A 23,428-nucleotide genomic window follows, 5' to 3' on the forward strand; every position below is an offset into this window, starting at 1 on the left:
TTTGAAGGCACAAAAACTAATAAGAAAAGGTTGCTATGCTGTTCTAGCACATGTCGAGAAAGTACAAACTGAAGAAAAGAGCATCAATGATGTTTTTGTCGCAAAAGAATTTCCCGACGTATTTCCGAAAGAATTACCGGGACTACCTCCAAATCGATCTGTTGAATTTCAAATAGATCTTGTACCAGGAGCTGCACCAATAGCTCGTGCTCCTTACAGACTCGCACCCAGCGAGATGAAAGAACTGCAAAGCCAACTGCAAGAACTATTAGAACGTGGTTTCATTCGACCAAGCACATCACCATGGGGAGCTCCTGTTTTGTTTGTCAAGAAGAAAGATGGTACATTTAGGTTGTGTATTGACTACAGAGAGTTGAACAAACTTACCATCAAAAACCGTTATCCACTGCCGAGAATTGACGACTTATTTGATCAACTACAAGGCTCGTCGGTTTATTCGAAGATCGATTTACGTTCTGGATATCATCAAATGCGAGTAAAGGAGGATGATATTCCAAAAACTGCTTTTAGGACGCGTTATGGTCATTACGAGTTTATGGTTATGCCGTTTGGATTGACTAACGCACCAGCTGTGTTCATGGACCTTATGAACCGAGTGTGTGGGCCATATCTTGACAAGTTTGTCATTGTTTTCATCGATGACATACTTATTTACTCAAAGAATGATCAAGAGCACGAAGAACATTTGAGAAAAGTGCTAGAAGTATTGAGGAAAGAAAAACTGTACGCTAAGTTTTCAAAGTGTTCATTTTGGTTGGAAGAAGTTCAATTCCTCGGTCACATAGTGAACAAAGAAGGTATCCAGGTGGACCCGGCAAAGATCGAAACCGTTGAAAAGTGGGAAACCCCAAAAACTCCGAAGCATATACGTCAATTTTTAGGATTGGCTGGTTACTGCAGAAGATTCATCCAAGATTTCTCCAAAATAGCAAAACCCTTGACTGCATTAACGCATAAAGGGAAGAAATTTGAATGGAAGGATGAACAAGAGAAGGCGTTTCAGTTATTGAAGAAAAAGCTAACTACGGCACCTATATTGTCATTGCCTGAAGGGAATGATGATTTTGTGATATATTGTGACGTCTCAAAGCAAGGTCTCGGTTGTGTATTAATGCAACGAACGAAGGTAATTGCTTATGCGTCTAGACAATTGAAGATTTACGAGCAAAATTATACGACGCATGATTTGGAATTAGGCGCGGTTGTTTTTGCATTAAAGACTTGGAGGCACTACTTATATGGGGTCAAAAGTATTATATATACCGACCACAAAAGTCTTCAACACATATTTAATCAGAAACAACTGAACATGAGGCAGCGTAGGTGGATTGAATTGTTGAATGATTACGACTTTGAGATTCGTTACCACCCGGGGAAGGCAAATGTGGTAGCCGACGCCTTGAGTAGAAATGACAGAGAACTCATTCGAGTAAAATCTATGAATATAATGATTCACAATAACCTTACTACTCAAATAAAGGAGGCGCAACAAGGAGTTTTAAAAGAGGAAAATTTAAAGAATGAAATACCTAAAGGATCGGAGAAGCATCTTAATATTCGGGAAGATGGAACCCGGTATAGGGCTGAAAGGATTTGGGTACCAAAATTTGGAGATATGAGAGAAATGGTACTTAGAGAAGCTCATAAAACCAGATACTCAATACATCCTGGAACGGGGAAGATGTACAAGGATCTCAAGAAACATTTTTGGTGGCCAGGTATGAAAGCCGATGTTGCTAAATACGTAGGGGAATGTTTGACGTGTTCTAAGGTCAAAGCGGATCATCAGAAACCATCAGGTCTACTTCAACAACCCGAAATCCCGGAATGGAAATGGGAAAACATTACCATGGATTTCATCACTAAATTGCCAAGGACTGCAAGTGGTTTTGATACTATTTGGGTAATAGTTGATCGTCTCACCAAATCAGCACACTTCCTGCCAATAAGAGAAGATGACAAGATGGAGAAGTTAGCACGACTGTATTTGAAGGAAGTCGTCTCCAGACATGGAATACCAATCTCTATTATCTCTGATAGGGATGGCAGATTTATTTCAAGATTCTGGCAGACATTACAGCAAGCATTAGGAACTCGTCTAGACATGAGTACTGCCTATCGTCCACAAACTGATGGGCAGAGTGAAAGGACGATACAAACGCTTGAAGACATGCTACGAGCATGTGTTATTGATTTCGGAAACAGTTGGGATCGACATCTACCGTTAGCAGAATTTTCCTACAACAATAACTATCATTCAAGCATTGAGATGGCTCCGTTTGAAGCACTTTATGGTAGAAAGTGCAGGTCTCCGATTTGTTGGAGTGAAGTGGGGGATAGACAGATTACGGGTCCGGAGATAATACAAGAAACTACTGAGAAGATCATCCAAATTCAACAACGGTTGAAAACCGCCCAAAGTCGACAAAAGAGCTACGCCGACATTAAAAGAAAATATATAGAATTTGAAATTGGAGAGATGGTCATGCTTAAGGTTGCACCTTGGAAAGGTGTTGTTCGATTTGGTAAACGAGGGAAATTAAATTCAAGGTATATTGGACCATTCAAGATTATTGATCGTGTCGGACCAGTAGCTTACCGACTTGAGTTACCTCAACAACTCGCGGCTGTACATAACACTTTCCACGTCTCGAATTTGAAGAAATGTTTTGCTAAAGAAGATCTCACTATTCCGTTGGACGAAATCCAAATCAATGAAAAACTTCAATTCATTGAAGAACCCGTTGAAATAATGGATCGTGAGGTTAAGAGACTTAAACAAAACAAGATACCGATTGTTAAGGTTCGATGGAATGCTCGTAGAGGACCCGAGTTCACCTGGGAACGAGAAGATCAGATGAAGAAGAAGTACCCGCACTTATTTCCAGAAGATGAGCCAACACCTCCAATCGCTTAAAATTTCGGGATGAAATTTATTTAACGGGTAGGTACTGTAGTGACCCGAACTTTTCCGAACCTTTCTATGATTATATGTTTAATGAAAACTATATTTACATGATTAAATATTTCCAACATGTTAAGCAATCAAACTTGTTAAGACTTGGTTAATTGAAACGGAAATTTTGTAAACGTCTGATTACCCAGTTTGACCAATGATTCACGAACGCTATAAGTTGTATATGACATGATGATACATAAATAAATATATATGTTTAACATGATATAATGATCATCAAGTATCTCATTAAAAATAGTAACAATAAGTTATATACTTAAAAAGGAGACTATTGACGTATGAAACTCGAAACGATACATATAACGATTATCGTTATAACCACGTCTTACTAAATATATATGAAGCATATTAATACATTGTTATATTATATGATAATATGATAATTAAATATATCATTAAGTGTATTAACAATGAACTACATAAGTAAAAACAAGACTACTAACTTAAGGATTTCGAAACGAGACATATATGTAACGATTATCGTTGTAATGACATTTAAATGTATATATCATATTAAGATATATTAATATATCATAATATCATGATAATATAATAATTTAAAATCTCATTTGATATTATAAACTTTGGGTTAACAACATTTAACAAGATCGTTAACCTAAAGGTCTCAAAACAACACTTACATGTAACGACTAACGATGACTTAACGACTCAGTTAAAATGTATATACATGTAGTGTTTTAATATGTATTCATACACTTTTGAAAGACTTCAAGACACTTATCAAAAATACTTCTACTTAACAAAAATGCTTACAATTACATCCTCGTTCAGTTTCATCAACAATTCTACTCGTATGCACCCGTATTCGTACTCGTACAATACACAGCTTTTAGATGTATGTACTATTGGTATATACACTCCAATGATCAGCTCTTAGCAGCCCATGTAAGTCACCTAACACATGTGGGAACCATCATTTGGCAACTAGCATGAAATATCTCATAAAATTACAAAAATATGAGTAATCATTCATGACTTATTTATATGAAAATAAAATTACATATCCTTTATATCTAATCCATACACCAACGACCAAAAACACCTACAAACATTTTCATTCTTCAATTTTCTTCATCTAATTGATCTCTCTCAAGTTCTAACTTCAAGTTCTAAGTGTTCTTCATAAATTCTACAAGTTCTAGTTACATAAAATCAAGAATACTTTCAAGTTTGCTAGCTCACTTCCAATCGTGTAAGGTGATCATCTAACCTCAAGAAATCTTTGTTTCTTACAGTAGGTTATCATTCTAATACAAGGTAATAATCATATTCAAACTTTGGTTCAATTTCTATAACTATAACAATCTTATTTCAAGTGATGATCTTACTTGAACTTGTTTTCGTGTCATGATTCTGCTTCAAGAACTTCGAGCCATCCAAGGATCCGTTGAAGCTAGATCCATTTTTCTCTTTTCCAGTAGGTTTATCCAAGGAACTTAAGGTAGTAATGATGTTCATAACATCATTCGATTCATACATAAAAAGCTATCATATTCGAAGTGGTAAACTAGTAATCACTAGAACATAGTTTAGTTAATTCTAAACTTGTTCGCAAATAAAGTTAATCCTTCTAACTACACTTTTAAAATCATCTATACACATGATCTATATCTATATGATATGCTAACTTAATGATTTAAAACCCGGAAACACGATAAACACCATAAAACCGAATTTACGCCGTCGTAGTTACAACCGGGGGCTGTTTTGGTTTGGATAATTAAAAACTATGAAAAATTTTGATTTAAAAGCTATACTTCTGGGAAAATAATTTTTCTTATGAACATGAAACCATATCCAAAAATCATGGTTAAACTCAAAGTGAAAGTATGTTTTTCAAAACAGTCATCAAGATGTCGTTCTTTCGACGGAAATGACTACCTCTTTCAAAAACTTGTATTTCCGACTATAAACCTATACCTTTTCTGTTTAGTTTCATAAAGTCAAGTTATACGAAACCGTGGCCGCTTAAATCACTCAAAACGGATTAGAAACGAAGAAATGGCGAGCAAAACAAAATTGGTAAAAACTACTCATTTTAGCTACGTGAAAATTGGTAACAAATCTATTCCAACCATAACTTAATCAACTTGTATTGTATATTATGTAATCTTGAGATACCATAGACACGTATACAATGTTTCGACCTATCATGTCGACACATCTATATATATTTCGGAACAACCATAGACACTCTATATGTGAATGTTGGAGTTAGCTATACAGGGTTGAGGTTGATTCCAAAATATATATAGTTTAAGTTGTGATCAATAATGAGATATGTATACACTGGGTCGTGGATTGATTCAAGATAATATATATCGATTTATTTCTGTACATCTAACTGTGGACAACTAGTTGTAGGTTACTAACGAGGACAGCTGACTTAATAAACTTAAAACATCAAAATGTATTAAAAGTGTTGTAAATATATTTTGAACATACTTTGATATATATGTACATATTTGTTATAGGTTCGTGAATCGACCAGTGGCCAAGTCTTACTTCCCGACGAAGTAAAAAATCTGTGAAAGTGAGTTATAGTCCCACTTTTAAAATCTAATATTTTTGGGATGAGAATACATGCAGGTTTTATAAATGATTTACAAAATAGACACAAGTACGTGAAACTACATTCTATGGTTGAATTATTGAAATCGAATATGCCTTTTTTTATTAAGTCTGGTAATCTAAAAATTAGGGAACAGACACCCTAATTGACGCGAATCCTAAAGATAGATCTATTGGGCCTAACAAACCCCATCCAAAGTACCGGATGCTTTAGTACTTCGAAATTTATATCATATCCGAAGGGTGTCCCGGAATGATGGGGATATTCTTAAATATGCATCTTGTTAATGTCGGTTACCAGGTGTTCACCATATGAATGATTTTTATCTCTATGTATGGGATGTGTATTGAAATATGAAATCTTGTGGTCTATTATTATAATTTGATAATATATAGGTTAAACCTATAACTCACCAACATTTTTGTTGACGTTTTAAGCATGTTTATTCTTAGGTGATTATTAAGAGCTTCCGATGTCGCATACTTAAATAAGGACGAGATTTGGAGTCAATGCTTGTATGATATTGTGTAAAAACTGCATTCAAGAAACTTATTTCGTTGTAACATATTTGTATTGTAAACCATTATGTAATGGTCGCGTGTAAACAGGATATTTTAGATTATCATTATTTGATAATTTACGTAAAGCTTTTTAAACCTTTATTGATGAAATAAAGGTTATGGTTTGTTTTAAAATGAATGCAGTCTTTGAAAAACGTCTCATATAGAGGTCAAAACCTCGCAACGAAATCAATTAATATGGAACGTTTTTAATCAATAAGAACGGGACATTTCAGGTAGCACTATAAATGAGTATGACTCAAATGCGTAGTGGCGTGAACCAAGGAGCCGGTAGCGTCATAGCATTACGTATGGTGTGAACCACGAGCCGGTAGCACCATAGCGTTTATGGTTAACCATATTGTGTTTGTTGCTTATTGTTTAGCATACTATATATATAGTGTGTTGAGTATATGCTAATGAGGTGTTGTGATAGGGTACGAATTGTTAGCATTATGAGTATGATGGCATGCTATTTGTGTTATAAACTCGTATGAGGTATTTGGTGGGTGTGATTGCAAATAGATGGGTTATATATGTGTATGTATAAATGTTGCACTCACTAAGCTTTGCTTACCCCTCTCGTTGTTTACATTTTTAGGCTCAGGCGTGGATAAAGGCAAGGGTATTTGCTCGGATTAGCGGACTCCCTAATGTTACATGCTAGTGTATTGCTTTTGAAGTTCGACCTAGGTTTGGGTAGTTTAACCCCAAACGCCATGCTCGGATTTTTGTTTGGTAATTAAACTTGTTGGTCGAAACTTATATTTGATGTGTAAGTGAGCGTATGGAGCTCGGTGGTCAAATACTTGATTTGTGGTTATTAAAACATGTAAACTTTATTTACTTATATGGCGGAAAGCCTTAAGTCGATATTTGTCGTTTATCGCGAAATTTGTTATTGAATAATTTTTGTTTAAGTCAGAATCAAGTCCAGGCCTGTGCCGCGCCGCGACCCCTTTGGGACGCGCCGCGAGTTATAACGCATTTAGTGACAACTTTTTGATGGTCCCTGACCTCCAGTTCCCGTTATGGGCCGCGCCGCGGCCAGTCTCACCGCGCCGCGGTAATTGACTGGCAGGCTTGGCCAGTCTCCCTTTTAAAAAAAAATTACGATGTTTAACGGGTTGGGTCGTTACAAGTGGTATCAGAGCATGGTCTAAGGGATTTAGGTGACTTGAGATAGGTGCCTAGACTTAGACTTTATTGTGTATGCGTTTTATGCGGGACTTGTAGGAGACGGGTCGGACCGGGTTTGGTTAGTGCCTATGTTTAGGTGAACTAACTTTGCGTTAATTGTTTTGTATCGTGTTTGCAATCATCGAGCGAAATAGACGTTGTACTAGCGAGTTGATGCGACGTGCTCGCGTAACAATGACTAGCTACCATTGTTACGGGTGCAAATCGTGTTAGGCAAGCAATGTACGACGAGTATTGAGCAAGATGGGGCGGTGTGGTGTACATATGTCATTCTCGTTTGTTTCATTGATTAATTTATTTTCGTTTTATAGAATGAAGATGAGAAATGGTCATGATACCGAAAATGGAGGCCCGAGCGAGGACTTTGAATTCACGGCCAAAGTTGAGGCCATCTTTAAACGTCAAAAGGCGGAATTTCTCGATGATGTCCGAAAAGTGTTCCAAGAATCGGTTGATGGGCAAGTAACCGAGTTAATCAATGAGCGAATGAATGCCGCGATCGAAGAGGCATTAGAAGCTAGAAATATTTATCCTCATGGTGAAGGGGGTAATGGTAATAGTGGACATGGAAGGCGAGACTTTCATTATAAGAACTTCAAGGATGCTCAACCTCCTATGTTCAATGGGGTGAGAGACTCGTTGAAGAGTACTTGTTGGGTTTCCAACATCGAGGGGGCTTTCCGTACCGCGGAGTGTCCTCCCGAGAAGAAAACGAGGTATGGTTCTAGCATGCTGCGTGAAGAGGCGAAGTTGTGGTGGGATGATAAAATTCAATTGTATGGTGAAGAACAGTGTATGAGCTTGTCATGGGAAGAGTTTAAAAAGGAGTTCTTTAATGAATATCGAACTCAAGCCGACCTTAATACAATCCGGGACGAGTTGCGCGATTTGCGACAAGGTTCGATGGACTTGGTTACTCTCAAGTCTACTTTCTTGTCAAAAACTCGTTTTTGTCCGGAGTATGTCAGTGATGACCGAATGTTGATGCTAGATTTCTATCGTACTTTGAACGATGAGTTGAAATGTAAGATTAGTCGGGGAATGGCTAAGTCTTTTGAAGGGTTGTTTGAGTTGGCTCGGGGTTTCGAAGCGGAGATCCCAAAAAGAAGTGATTTCTCTTTTTCCAAGAGAAAGTTTGAAGGTTCAAGTCATTCGAACTTTTCAAACAAAAAGAACAAGAAAGGTTCCGAAAGTGTAAATAGCGTGAAGAAGGGTGGTACTCCGAGTTACGGGCCCACGTGTTTTAATTGTAATCAAAAGGGACACATGGCCCGTGATTGTACCAAGGCGCCGAACAAACTTACTTGTTACAATTGTCAAAAGGAGGGGCACCAAAGGACGGAATGTCCCGAGTTGCGAGGTGATCATGTTAAGAAGTTGGAGAAGGCGGCGGGTACGGCTCGAGGGCGAAATTATTTGATGACCCATGATGAGGCCAATGAAGTTATCTCAGGTACTTTCATGATTAACTCTAATCCGGCAAGGATACTTTTTGATAGCGGTGATAATTTGTCATTTGTGTCACCTCGATTTGTGTCTAAACTTAATAAACCGTTAGCTAAGTTAAGTCATTCGGTAGAAGTCAAAATAGCGGATGGCAAGACGGTGCTAGGAGTTGATGTTTGTAAAGATTGTAATGTTGTGTTTGGTATCGAAACGTTTAAAATAGATCTCATTCCGATGACTTTGGGTGAGTTCGATATTGTTGTTGGTATGGATTGGCTCGATCGTTATAGGGCCGATATTGCATGCCATGAAAAGTCTATTCGTGTGAAGACCCCAAGTGGGGGAGAACTAATTATTCATGGCGAAAAACGAAGAAGACTTGTGCCATTATGCACTTATGCACGGGCACGTCGTTTCCTTAGTAGTGGTGGCATGACTTTTCTTGCCCATGTAGTTGATACTCGTGAAGAGCCACCATCCATTCGTGAAATTCCGGTGGTTAATGAATTCGAAGACGTTTTTCCGGATGAATTATCGGGTGTTCCGGCGGAAAGACAAGTTGAATTTCGCATTTAGTTTGTTTCGGGGGCTACTCCCATTGCTAAAACTCCTTATCGTTTAGCACCGACGAAAATGCAAGAGTTGTTAAATCAAACCCAAGAGTTGCTTGAAAAGGGTTTTATTCGACCGAGTGCTTCGCCATGGGGCGCTCCGGTTTTATTCGTGAAGAAGAAGGATGGTAGTATGCGGATGTGCATCGATTATCGGGAGTTGAACAAAGTGACGATCAAGAATCGTTATCCATTGCCTCGGATTGACGATTTATTTGACCAACTTTAAGGCGCGACGTATTTTTCTAAAATTGACTTACGGTCCGGCTATCACCAAATGCGGGTCCGTGAGGAAGATAATGAGAAAACGACTTTTCGAACGCGTTACGGGCATTTTGAACTTGTAGTGATGCCTTTTGGTCTTACGAATGCACCGGCGGGATTCATGGATCTTATGAACCGAGTGTGCCGACCTATGTTGGACAAGTCAGTAATTGTGTTCATCGACGATATACTTGTCTATTCTAAGAGTATGAAAGAACATGAACGCCATTTGCGCGAAGTGTTGAAGACGTTGCGGAAGGAGAAATTGTATGCTAAACTCTCCAAGTGCGAATTTTGGCTAAGGGAAGTGCAATTCCTTGGCCATATTGTGAATAAAGAAGGTATTCAAGTAGATCCGGGGAAGATAGAGACGGTGAAGAGTTGGGAACAACTGACTACGCCTACGGAAATCCGAAGTTTTCTCGGATTGGTCGGTTATTATCGTCGGTTTATCCAAGACTTTTCTAAAATCGCCTCTCCGTTAACAAAGTTGACGAGGAAGAACGCGAGATTTAATTGGGAAAACGAGCAAGAGATTGCTTTCCAATTGTTGAAAGAGAAATTGTGTCAAGCTCCGGTCTTAGTGTTACCGGAAGGTGTAGAAGACATGACGGTTTATTGTGATGCTTCTTTAAATGGGCTCGGGTGTGTTCTAATGCAAAGAGGTAAAGTCATATCGCTTACGCCTCTCGACAATTAAAGGAATACGAAAAGAGATATCCGACACATGATCTTGAATTGGCGGCGGTGGTTCATGCGTTGACAATTTGGCGCCACTACTTGTATGGTGTCAAGTGTACGATTTATTCGGATCATAAAAGTTTAAAACATCTCTTTGACCAACGAGATTTGAATTATCGTCAACGTAGATGGATGGATGTGGTAAAGGATTATGATTGTGAGATACTTTATCATCCGGGTAAGGCGAATGTGGTCGCGGATGCGTTAAGTCGAAAGGGCCAACATCCGGCGATACGAGTAGGATCGTTACACATGATTATTACTAACGATTTTCTTGTAAAGCTTGGTGAGATACAAATTGAAGCGTTCGTTAACAAGCATGAAGAACGAATTGTAGGTCAAACGGAGTTTATTACCTTAGGCCCGCATGGTTTGTTGTCCTTTCAAGGACGAGTGTGGGTGCCTAGAATGGGAGATTTCCGACAAGTGCTACTTGATGAAGCGCATAAGTCAAAGTATTCCATTCATCCGGGCGCGACGAAGATGTATCTTGATTTGAAGAAAGAGTATTGGTGGCCGGGCATGAAACGTGATGTTGTAAAGTATGTTGAACAATGTGTCACGTGTTTGCAAGTTAAGGCCGAGCACCAAAAGCCTTATGGTATGCTACAACCGTTGGAAGTCCCGAAATGGAAATGGGAGCACATTACCATGGATTTCATTACAAAGTTATCATAGACGGCGAGAACCCAATTTGATACGATTTGGGTGATAGTTGATCGATTGACGAAGAGTGCTTTGTTCCTTCCCATTCGGGAAACGATATCGTCGGAGACTTTGTCAAAGTTGTTTATCAAAGAGGTGATATCAAGGCATGAGGTTCCTATATCCATTATTTCGGATCGAGATACTCGTTTCACGTCTCGGTTTTGGAATAAGTTTCATGAAGATATGGGTACACAATTGAGAATGAGCACGGCGTACCATCCTCAAACGGATGGTCAAACCGAACGTACGAATCAAACATTGGAGGATATGTTACGGGCGTGTATTATCGATTTCGGTGGTAGTTGGGATGAGCACGTGCCTTTGGTGGAATTATCGTACAATAGTTACCATGCTAGTATTGGAATGCCACCGTATGAGATGCTTTATGGGCGAAGGTGTCGAACTCCTATTTGTTGGGGTGAAGTGGGACAAAGGGAAATCGGGAGTACCGATTAGGTTTTAGAGACGAATAACAAGATTGAGATGATTCGGACTCGATTGAAGGCGGCGCAAGATAGACAAAAATCTTATGCCGACAAACGTAGGCGACCGATTGAGTTCCTAGAATGTGACAAGGTAATGCTTAAAGTTTCGCCATGGAAGGGTATTATTCGGTTTCGAAAACGGGGAAAGTTAACTCCTCGATTTATTGGACCATTTAAAATTTTAGCTCGTGTTGGTGAAGTTGCGTATCGTTTGGAATTACCCGAAGAGCTTGCGGGGATCCATAATACATTTCATGTTTCCCATCTCCGTAAGTGTCTTGCGGATGATTCTTCATGGGTGCCATTAGATGAGATTGAGCTAAACAACAAGTTAGAGTATGTTGAGGAGCCGATTGCTATACTTGATGAAAAGGTGAAAAAGTTGAGAAATAAAGAGGTGAGAACTTTTAAAGTTCAATGGCGTCGTAGTAAGGGTTCCGAGTTCATATGGGAATCCGAAGAGTTTGTTGTGGTGTATCTTCCTGCTTATCATGCGGCTTGGATTGCGAGGACGCAATCCGATTCAAGTGGGGGAGAGTTGTAAGACCCGAGTTTAGAATGTACAAAATTGTATATATATTAATTGCTGGCGACCATCAGCTCCAGTGTTGGGCCGCGGCGCGGCCAATTTGTCCGCGGCGCGGCTGGGGCCTGACGAAAACTCCTTGTTTTAAATTAATTAAATGAGGGGCATTTTGGTACTTTCGCGAGAGGGACGAATTTAAAGCACAAGATCAGATCTAGGAGTGTCATTACTCCATTTTCAACCACCTTATCTCTTCCACTTTAATCCTAGAGAGAGAGTTAGAGTTTTGGAGTGAGAGAGCTCACTTTGGAGAAGAAGAAGACCAAATCTCGCCCAAGTCCAAGTTTTGAAGTTGTTCATCTAGTCTCTAGCTACGTGTGATAGTGTTGGTAAGTCTTAACTCCATGTTTTGAGTTTTAATTGATTTATGACTAGGGTTTGTTCATTTGAGACTTGTAAGACCCATTTGGGGGTTAAATGGGTGAATTGGGTTAAATTGATGTAAGGAAACCCTAAGGTTTTGTAATCTAGGGTTTGGTCATGTGTTTTGGTGTTTGTAAGTGTTAATTGTGCTTCCAAATCACTAATACACTTGTGTGGTAGTGAAAGGTTGTTAATGGGTTCAAGTTTGACCAATTTGTGAGTAAGTGTTAAAATGGGTCAAATGGGTAATGGTTGACCTAGTTGGGTAAGATGGATATGAAATACCCCAAGTTTATGTTAAGGGGTTTTGTGGGACTTTATTCACTAGCTTTTAGTGATTTATGATAAGTCTTGATCTTATTTGGGCGGTTTTGGTGTAAATGGGTCATTTAATGCATTTGGGTCATTAAATGCTCAAGAGTTAAGTGTTGGTGGTTAGTTCCACTAGTTTGTATGTTGATTTGGGTACTTAATGCATTATGTACTTCGCTTGAAGCTTGCGGATTATAATCATCACCTTGGCGTTAAGGTGAGTGGAATAATTATACGTATGTGTATATGGCGTACTTATTTGTGAATGTAATGGTATGAACCAACTAGCTGGTAGTACCATAGCATGTATGTGATGAGTGTCATGATGTGAACCACGAGCCGGTAGCATCAAGTGTGAACCACGAGCCGGTAGCACTATAAAGGAGGCGTGAACCACGAGTCGGTAGCGTCAAAGTGTGAACCACGAGCCGGTAGCACTATAAAGGAGTATGATTCAAATGCGTAGTGGCGTGAACCAAGGAGCCGGTAGCGTCATAGCATTACGTATGGTGTGAACCACGAGCCGGTAGCACCATAGCGTTTATGGTTAACCATATTGTGTTTGTTATTTATTGTTTAGCATATATATATATATATATATATATATATATATATATATATATATATATATATATATATATATATATATATATATATATATATATATATATATATATATATATATATATAGTATGTTGAGTATATGCTAATGAGGTGTTGTGATAGGGTACGAATTGTTAGCATTATGAATATGATGGCATACTATTTGTGTTATAAACTCGTATGAGGTATTTGGTGGGTGTGATTGCAAATAGATGGGTTATATATGTGTATGTATAAATGTTGCACTCACTAAGCTTTGCTTACCCCTCTCGTTGTTTACATTTTTAGGCGCAGGCGTGGATAAAGGCAAGGGTATTTGCTCGAATTAGCGGACTCCCTAATGTTTCATGCTAGTGTATTGCTTTTGAGGTTCGACCTAGGTTTAGGTAGTTTAACCCCAAACGACATGCTCGGGTTTTTGTTTGGTAATTAAACTTGTCGGTCGAAACTTATATTTGATGTGTAAGTGAGCGTATGGAGCTCGGTGGTCAAATACTCGATTTATGGTTATTAAAACATGTAAACTTTATTTACTTATATGGCGGAAAGCCTTAAGTCGATATTTGTCGTTTACCGCAAAATTTGTTGTTGAATAATTTTTGTTTAAGTCAGAATCAGGTCCATACCTGTGCCGCGCCGCGACCCCTTTGGGGCGCGCCGCGAGTTATAACGCATTTGGTGACAACTTTTTGATGGTCCCTGACCTCCAGTTTCCGTTGTGGGCCGCGCCGCGGCCAGTCTCACCGCGCCGCGGCCAGTCTCACCGCGCCGCGGTAATTGACTGGCAGGCTTGGCCGGTCTCCCTTTAAAAAAAAAAAATTTGCGATGTTTAACGGGTTGGGTCGTTACACTAAACCCTAAACCCTAAACTCTAAACCGTTCGTGTTAAAAGCTCAATCTAAATCCTAAAAATAAACCCTAAATCTAAACCCTAAATTTCTAAACCCTAATATCTAAACCCTATAAACCCTAATATCTAAACCCTAATATATAAAACCTCAACATACGCTCGAAAAACACGATAAATGTTATATACTACTTCTTCGAGCGTTTTTCCGCCAAAATAAAAATATTTATCACAAAGTGTCTATATTAAATGTTCATATTTTCATCCAATCTATAATGTTCGTGAACAAAGTTTTTTCAAAAATCGAAAAAAGAAAAAAATTTTGCTTCCCCCCCGATTGGTTACTTCCCTCTTGATCCTACCAATATATATATATATATATATATATATATATATATATATATATATATATATATATATATATACTAGTAAGGTTTTTGGCCGTGCAAATGCACGGCCCACGCTACATACTATGATTAATAAATTAATACATACGACCTGAATCTAGAGGCGTACTTCATAGTACGCTTAATAAATTTGTGCGCACAATCTGAATGTAGAGGCATACTTCAATGTTCTTGAATGTTAAGGAATTAAGTAGTCATAAGGTGTTTGTATGTCTGGCATATAGATCTTCCAACGGCTTCAACATCTCACGCCTTATTGATCCAAGACGACAGTTAATTTCCTAGATTTGACATGCAGGGGGGAGTAGGATAAAGAAAACCTTACTTTACCACCTTGGGCATGTGCTTCCTCAATTATCTTCATTGCAATCATACGATCTGATGCATAAAATTCATGTTATATGATTGAGGTATTTAACTAAGGATTTAAAAAATAATTGATACTGCGTCTCTTTCAAACAAACTACTTGTATGTTCATGCAAAATAACTGAGTGATGATAACAAAACAAATTTATTTGTAAATCTAAAGCAAAAGATAAGAAGAAAAACTAACAATTCAGGGAATTTATTTGGTGATAGTTGCATAGTCTGGTAAGGCTATTTTGCGTAGTCGGAATAACAAAATTGTATCAAAATTTAGGTGTCATATTTCGGCACATAAATAATAAAAAAGACCACTAATTATTGTTGATTACCTATGTAACTCCTCAATTACATCGAACCTAAAGCAGCCCGAACTCTATATACATAATTAAAAAGATCAAATAAAATAACAACAAACAAACAAAAAGACCTAAGAAATGATAATTTGCACAACAAGTAGTCGAATTACGAATTATGATCAAAAGTAGTCACGAAATAACGGATCGTCAAAGAGAAAAATTATTTACATTTCACATGTCACGATTGATTTCCCTAGTACGGAGAAAAGGGGTGTGAAGCAAATGTACCCGGTAAGCGGAACGTGAGCCAAAACTACACATGCCGTAAGAAGCTGATGCATACCTATATCAGCTGTCAGCTGCTTGTCAGTTAGGAGAAAAAGGTTCAAACTCAAATTGGAAGTAAAATAAACTTAAATTGAAACGACAACGAACCTAAAGAAGGTTGATGGAATGGTGTTGGTGGTGATGTAAAGGGATACACCACCCACTCTGAACATCAATCAACGAATTGATTGGCAACCGACTGTGTTCATCAACCGAATGCCTTCAGAGTTCCTGAATTTCCTTATTAGATTAAGCATCTGAACCGAAGAAAAACGAGATTAATCACCATAAGTAACCCTAACTCGATCACCTAAATCTCTCTTCAGTACCACAAAGGCAACTCAACAACTCAAGCACAAATATAAAACATATGTTATAGCCATCAACAGGCGCTAACCCCTGCGCTAGAACGTCATGAAATTATACAAAGAGACACCAAATTCAGAGAACCACAACAAGAACTACAAATAAACTCTATCAATTGATGACCTAAATCTCCCCTCGTCATTAATCATTTAAAAGATAACTGAAGAAGGCAATCTAACTACGAATATAAAACATATGATATAGTCAGTAACAATGACTAACCCCTGCTATGTATCATAGTAAAATGCTAGAAATAGATACACAAATAAGAGTATTACAACAATTCAATGATCCACAATCAAAATAAAGAGGCAACAATAAAAAAATAAAAAAAAATACCCAATTTCATATAATCGATAATCAAAGAGACAATAGAAAAAAGATATAACTAATTCTGTAGAGTTAACATTAACATTAACATTATTAACATTAACAATCAAATTAATAAAGAAAAACAAATTAATAGACACAAGGGAAAAAGAAATACCCAATTCAATTTTTAATGTTGCGGAAGAAGAGGTGCACGAAAGGTAGTGAAGGAGAAGCCGATTTGGAATTCAGATTAGTTGCTGTCATTTGTAAAGGAGAACCACGTTCGAGAAGCGAGGGAAACAAGCAGGTGGTGGCAGGTCATGAGGACTTGGAGAAGCAGGAGGTGGCACTTTGAAATACCCTCAACGTGTAACGTTAGAGATGATAGGATTTGCTGGTTAAATTGGAGACGGTTTAGCGAGAGGACAAAATGTGTCATTCAAATAAAGCAAGCGTACACAGGAAGGCAAGTTTTAGGGAAGATATTTTCTCACGTGAATGGCCATGGAATTACCATTATACCACTTGCCGCTTAGGTAGATTCGAACCTTGAAGCTTCTGAACAAATTAGTAATAGGATTTTTACCAAGTAGCTGGGTGGTAGACAACAAAAGTGTACAGTAAACAAATGCTCCTTTTTATGAGTAGGTATATATATATATATATATATATATATATATATATATATATATATATATATATATATAATACAAATGCTCCTTTATATATATATATATATATATATATATATATATATATATATATATTAAATTAAATTTTGTGTAATCTTATTGTTGATACTTACATGCAACAAAACAAAAATAAATTATATTATATTAACATGCCACTCTATATATATGCACATATGTAAAGTATTCATCAATTGTGACTGCGAAAGCTGTATTCTATATACTCATTCAAACATGGAGATCTCTGAATTTGTTATTTTTACTACATTACTGCTTATAGCAAGTCAGTCATCTTTCTTAACTTATTTATTTATTTATTATTATATTTTTTTTTGTGTCAATGAAAATTGTGTTGTGTGTTTGCAGTGATGGGAGGTGGGGGAGAATGCAGCCGTACATCTTTCAACGGAGGATCTAATGAACGGCCGCCGCAAAAATGCAACGTGAAAGTGTGTCACATTGTGAACCCAAAACCCGTATGCCCTCAACCAGATTGTAAGATAGGTGATGACTGTAAGCCGTATTGTGATCAAGATCCTATGGAACCTGTCACTTATTGTGTTGAGGGCAAATGTTGTTGCTTCAAGTCATAAATAATATAACCATTTATAACTTTATGTAATGTGTTAATTGTTTTAATAAATCAATTGTGCCTTCTTTATCTACTATACAATGTTGTTTGAAACATTTGGTGTTTTTTTTTTTTTTAACGGTGATTTTTTGGGATCAGTAGATCATTTCTTTCAACAACCCTCATCATTTGCACGTAACAACACGTTCCGGCGGAAACCCGAACCCGATCGACGGTACCCGGGAACACATCCATTCGGGCAGTGGTTCCGGGTAGGGGTCCGTGAACGAATCCGGTAAAACCTCCCTATAGGGTCAATATATACCACCATTATGGGTGTTCAATTGGTTTAAAGAAAATCATGTCATCCCTAAGGATCGAACCCATGACCTCTCCCTATCCCATGACACAAAGTATATGGGGAGAACCGTTGGGCTATGCTCGCAAGTTCACCAACTATGAAACATTTGGTATTATGTCTGTTTTGAAGAAGAAAATAATAATAATGCATATACAAGGCTAATTTCACCAATCTAGACCTAAAGGTCAAAATCAAAGCATGTACCTCAACGATTTATCAATCACAAACATTCTAAATTGTGAATTTATCAAATGCATTCATACCAATGGTCTGTTCGTCACAATTTTTTTTCTTTCGAAAAGCATAAAATTTTATTAAACACGAAAGGGACAAGCATTGTAATAGCTCGACCCGAATGTTACAACACGATACTACTCGGAATCTGGTACAGAAAATGCAACGAACAGAAACTAGTTGCTAAGGGAGCAACTAGGACAGGAAAACAAGACAAAAAATTTACAAATGAGCTACTACACTACACAACATAGGCACACGGGTTGGTGATCCATTGAAGCCAATTCAATTTTACGGACTTTATTCTAGAAGAAATCCATTCAAACTATGTTGATTCGTCACAATTTAGATTAGTTAATTGTGAATTTTATATGTAACTTTTGAGTTTTTGTGAATTTCGATTCGTCAATAAAAACAATAAATTAATCAAATTTAAAATACAAAAATAAAAAACGAATGCACACGCGCGGCCGCGCGCGCACACACATATGTCGCACTCTGATTCGCATAAGTCACGCCCCGCGGCTTAAAAATCAGTCTAATATCGTAACAAATTGTATAATGTAAATTTTTTTATTAGCTGCCTAATATTTTGCAACCTGCAATGAATCTTTTCTTCTAGTAAATAACTTGGGCATAAATTCTACAGTTATAAAGAAAAAGTCCTATTGATTATAGGTGAACAGTTAATATGAAATAAGCACCATTATAAAAGGTGAAGGCTAATGTGAGGAAGTGTCGTTTGACTCCATGTTTGGTACAACGCCATTGTGACTAATGTTCTTTCGTGTCAAGAAATCAGTGTACCAGTGTGCCGATAGCTTAGGATATCGTGTCAACTCTTTGTCATCCAAATCAACATAGTACAAACCATACCCAGAATTATATCCAGCCAACCATTTAAACACATCAAAGAAGGACCACACAAAATATCCCCTTGTGTTTGACCCATTCCTGTTAAAAAAAGTATCAAATCATGATATAAGGCACATGAGGAGATAAAGTTGTGAAATATTGCAAGTGTTGAGGTGGCCTTTTCGACCCATATCCTTACCAATAGGTAGATTTGGGCAGTGTAAAATAGATTATAAGCAACAGGTCAAATAAACTACCTTAAAGCATCTAGCACAGCACCAATATAGGCATGCATGTACTCTACCCTAGGGGTGTCCATCAATGTTCCGTTACGCGGTTGTACTTGGCCTGCCAAATGAGAATATGCTGACATCATACACAGACTCTAAGGATTAGTTGACAAAAAGATAACTCAGTTTCAAATAACAAAGCCACAACGACAAGCTTCCCAGTTAAATGGGTTGAAATGGTCACCTCTAGTGTTAACTGGTCCTATCAGTTTTCATAAAAGGGAGAATACAGTTAGCAATGTGTTAAGATATATACACCATTTTCATGGATGTAGATAGGAGGATTTCCGTATTCTTCTTTCAGATAGGTAAGAATTAAGCTTTTGCAGACTCAATGGAGTTATCTCAAACTGATATTGAAAATATAAGCTTAGCACTAAAGGTGGATAAGGAAAGTAAAAACACGAAAAAGTAACACATGATCATTTAAACCTCAGTAGGATCGATTAAACTTCCATTGTCTGCATTCCAAAATAAAGAAAAAAAAACATTAATAAATATTCTGGAACTGTAGCTAGTGTTAAGGTGATAACTTTTTCATATAGAACAAAGTTGTATCATATAAATATAAGACGTACATATAAGTGTTGCAGCTATGTCTGCAGCGAAATCCCTGAAATCCGTTTCAAGACTACCGTGGTTGTCCTTAACACGTAATGTGGTATAGTGGTTGATGCCAAAAAAGTCAAAGGAACCCTTGACTTTCTCTGATTCAAGTTTGGTAAACGTCGGAATTCGGCTACCTGCGTTCTTCTTCATTATTTCGGGGTAATCACCATTCACCAAAGGATTCAGGAACCTATGAATTAAAGTAAAAGCTTGATTTTTCAAATAAAAGATCTTATGTAGCATTTCATATTACTCACCAACCCAGATAGAAGTCAATGGCTCTTTGGGTAGCTATCAAATCTTCTGTATTATTTGTATATGGTTCAAACCAGTAAGCGTAAGCATTTATTCCAACAAAGCCATGTTGTATAGCCTGCATGATTACCAAGACGCAGTACGCAAACAAGTACTGAAATTTTCTTGAAGCTAATGCACTGTTGTAAAAGTTGGCCGACCTAGCGGGTTGTGGGACTAGCCCATCCCGAGTCGCCCAAAAACGCATTAAAATTCAGTCAACGCTAAAAAAGTCGGGTCAACGCCGGTCTGAGTCGGTCAAAGTTAGGTCAAAAAATTTATATTTTTCAAATTAGATTTTGTGTCATATATCTATATCTATCTATTTTGAAATACTTATCTTTTATGTTTGATATATTTCTATGTAATATACATATGTTTAGTTTACTAACCCCTTATATACTAAAACTCATGCTTAAATGTGTAGTTTTAGTTTATTTGGATTGTAGTTTTGTGTTCGCGTTCACACTACAATTGGTCCCTCAAATTCGGCTCAATTTACACAACAGTCCCTCAAGTTTACACTTTTTCAGGGATAGAAAATGTAAATATATAATTTAATTTAAATAAAAGAAACTAATTCCCCCGAATTTATAACGGGCCCTATCTTTTCGCTCGGTGCGAGTTAAATTTTTCCGAGACCACCGTTCAACTCGAAAAAGTCTCACGAACCCAACGGGACTAACTATACGCAAAATGTGTAGTTTTAGTTTATTTGGATTGTAGTTTTGTGTTCGCGTTCACACTACAATTGGTCCCTCAAATTCGGCTCAATTTACACAACAGTCCCTCAAGTTTACACTTTTTCAGGGATAGAAAATGTAAATATATAATTTAATTTAAATAAAAGAAACTAATTCCCCCGAATTTATAACGGGCCCTATCTTTTCGCTCGGTGCGAGTTAAATTTTTCCGAGACCACCGTTCAACTCGAAAAAGTCTCACGAACCCAACGGGACTAACTATACGCAAAACGGACACTTTTTAAAAAACGCTTAACACAACGACAACCCGTATCTTTCTGTTCGCCGCAAGTTAAATTTTTCCGGCAGCACCGTTACACTCGAAATTTTTTTATGAACAAAACGAAACTTACTACGTTCGAAACGGACACTTTTCAAAAAACGCTTAAGACAACGACAACTAAAACGGCGCTTAAGACATGAGTCGTTTTCCCCTCTGTAAATACGCAACGCTACGTTAAATATGAATACACATGCCGAAAGTCCCCGCCGCATCGCGCGGGCCGGATCCGGACTAGTTTACTACTAAAAGTCAACGTTGATCAACTACTGACTCATCCCGATTAAACGACTTGTCCCTCCAAGGTCCTGACCGACCCAACTCGTCCCTGAATCGCGACTTTTACAACCTTGATCTAATGGTAAGAGCAAAGCACAAAGTTGAAAATGTCAATTGAAAAACGTGAAAAGGACAAGACTTTAACCTTGTAGTTTTCCCTGTATATTTTTACAGCCGACGCATGTGCCAGCAGCAAATGGTGACCTACAAGGTACGGCTCATACATCGAGTCACCTCCGGTACAGTTAACTGACCCGAACGGGGGAGAACAACGTGTAGGAGGTGTGTAACCTACATCATAACCACCTAACGTAAATACATTTGCATCATTAAATGTAGTCCAGTGCAAAACCCTATCACCAAATTCTCTGAAGCAAACGTCAGCGTATGCAATATAGTCACTTCTGCATATATGATAAGTAAACCATATTGAATTCTACTTTAGACCTACTTTTAATAGCATTATTATTACAAGTGTTAGTTAGAAACGTACACTGATCTTCGACTAATCCATCCTCCGTATTCATCTTCAAGTATTTGGGGTAAATCAAGATAATGGATTGTAACATGTGGTTGTATTCCTGCAAAAAATCAATATTGCAAAAATCAGAGGTTGTATTTTGTTGAGTAAATTCACATTTTTGAGGCATTGTTTAGCTAGTAAAGACTACAGTTGAATTCTTAAAATGCATCAAATTTCACCTATATTTTTTATTTTTGTTAAGTACATACCATAGGAATTTTAGGTAAGTTATATACAATCACAGACATGCAACCCTTAAAAAATAACGACAAAATTACAAGGACAGTCCCTTTAGTTTATACGAAATTGAAGGTTCAGTCCCTGAACTTTTTTTTAACAATGACTCTGTGGTTTACAAATGTTGTGGAGATAGTGCATTCGTCTGACGGGCGTTAACAGTATCATCAAATCCAGTCAAGTGCCAAGCGGATGGACTGCCATGTGACTGGATTTGACTATATTTTTAAAGCTCGATAGACGGATGGAATGTATCCGCAACATTTTAAACTACAGTGACTGTCATTGTCGAAAGAAGTTCAGGGACTGAACCTGAAATTTCGTACAAACCACGGGTACTGTCCTTATAATTTTGTCAAAAATAACTGACAGTTCTCGGTGACAGATAAATTCACTGCATTTCTCATAGACAAAGATAACCAAACAAAACTAGCTGATTATATAATTTATCAGATATATCATGCCATGGCTGATAAGCTCGTTAATAAAATCATTGTAGTATCGTAATCCCTTCACATTTACGGGTCCCCTTCCATCTGCAGGAACAAATTAACAAACGAGCGGATATAAGTGCGTTTTTTTTACAATCGGTTGTTAGACAATCAAGTGAAACATACTTGGAATCAGTCTCGACCAGGATATTGAGAATCTATATGCTTCCAAACCGGTGTCAGCCATAAGTTGAATATCTTCCTGCAATATTCAGATACAATAAGAGTCGAATGATAATCATGCATACAGACAGCATTAGCCGAAACTTGTAACATTAAAACGTTGATTATTTGATCATTTATACTAATCAAAGAGCAACAGTAGTGTAGATTCAGGATGGTATGTACCTTGTATTTATGGTACCCATCACACGCCACATCTCCATTTGCTCCACTACAGTGTCCTGAGATTTTTGAACCGGTCTTAGCAGACATGAATAAATCAATAAAAAGATTGAATATATATATATATATATATATATATATATATATATATATATATATATATATATATATATATATATATATATATATATATATATATATATATATCAAAGCTAGTAATTAGAAACTTTTTGAA

The 23,428-nt window shown here is 37.4% G+C and overlaps 1 protein-coding gene and 1 long non-coding RNA gene across 2 annotated transcripts; both read right to left on the reverse strand.

The window, feature by feature from the left end:
• Positions 1–14,714: 14,714 nt before the first annotated feature.
• On the reverse strand, positions 14,715–16,791 carry LOC139899401 (uncharacterized). Its single transcript, XR_011777464.1, has 4 exons — positions 16,568–16,791; positions 15,823–15,971; positions 15,676–15,739; positions 14,715–15,102 (listed from the first exon to the last, which is right to left on the reverse strand). It is a non-coding gene; the product is annotated as an uncharacterized lncRNA (long non-coding RNA).
• Positions 16,792–18,933: 2,142 nt separating this feature from the next.
• Positions 18,934–23,050, reverse strand: LOC139902646 (beta-glucosidase 11-like). Its single transcript, XM_071885253.1, is given in 11 exon segments — positions 18,934–19,201; positions 19,360–19,450; positions 19,651–19,705; positions 19,707–19,742; positions 19,825–19,853; positions 19,971–20,191; positions 20,259–20,374; positions 21,743–22,001; positions 22,091–22,178; positions 22,822–22,893; positions 22,975–23,050. Coding segments are annotated over 11 exon segments (1,296 nt in total). The 5' UTR covers positions 23,036–23,050.
• Positions 23,051–23,428: the final 378 nt, after the last annotated feature.

The sequence above is a fragment of the Rutidosis leptorrhynchoides genome, chromosome 3, assembly GCF_046630445.1.
Source record: "Rutidosis leptorrhynchoides isolate AG116_Rl617_1_P2 chromosome 3, CSIRO_AGI_Rlap_v1, whole genome shotgun sequence".
In the NCBI taxonomy this organism is placed as follows: domain Eukaryota; kingdom Viridiplantae; phylum Streptophyta; class Magnoliopsida; order Asterales; family Asteraceae; genus Rutidosis; species Rutidosis leptorrhynchoides.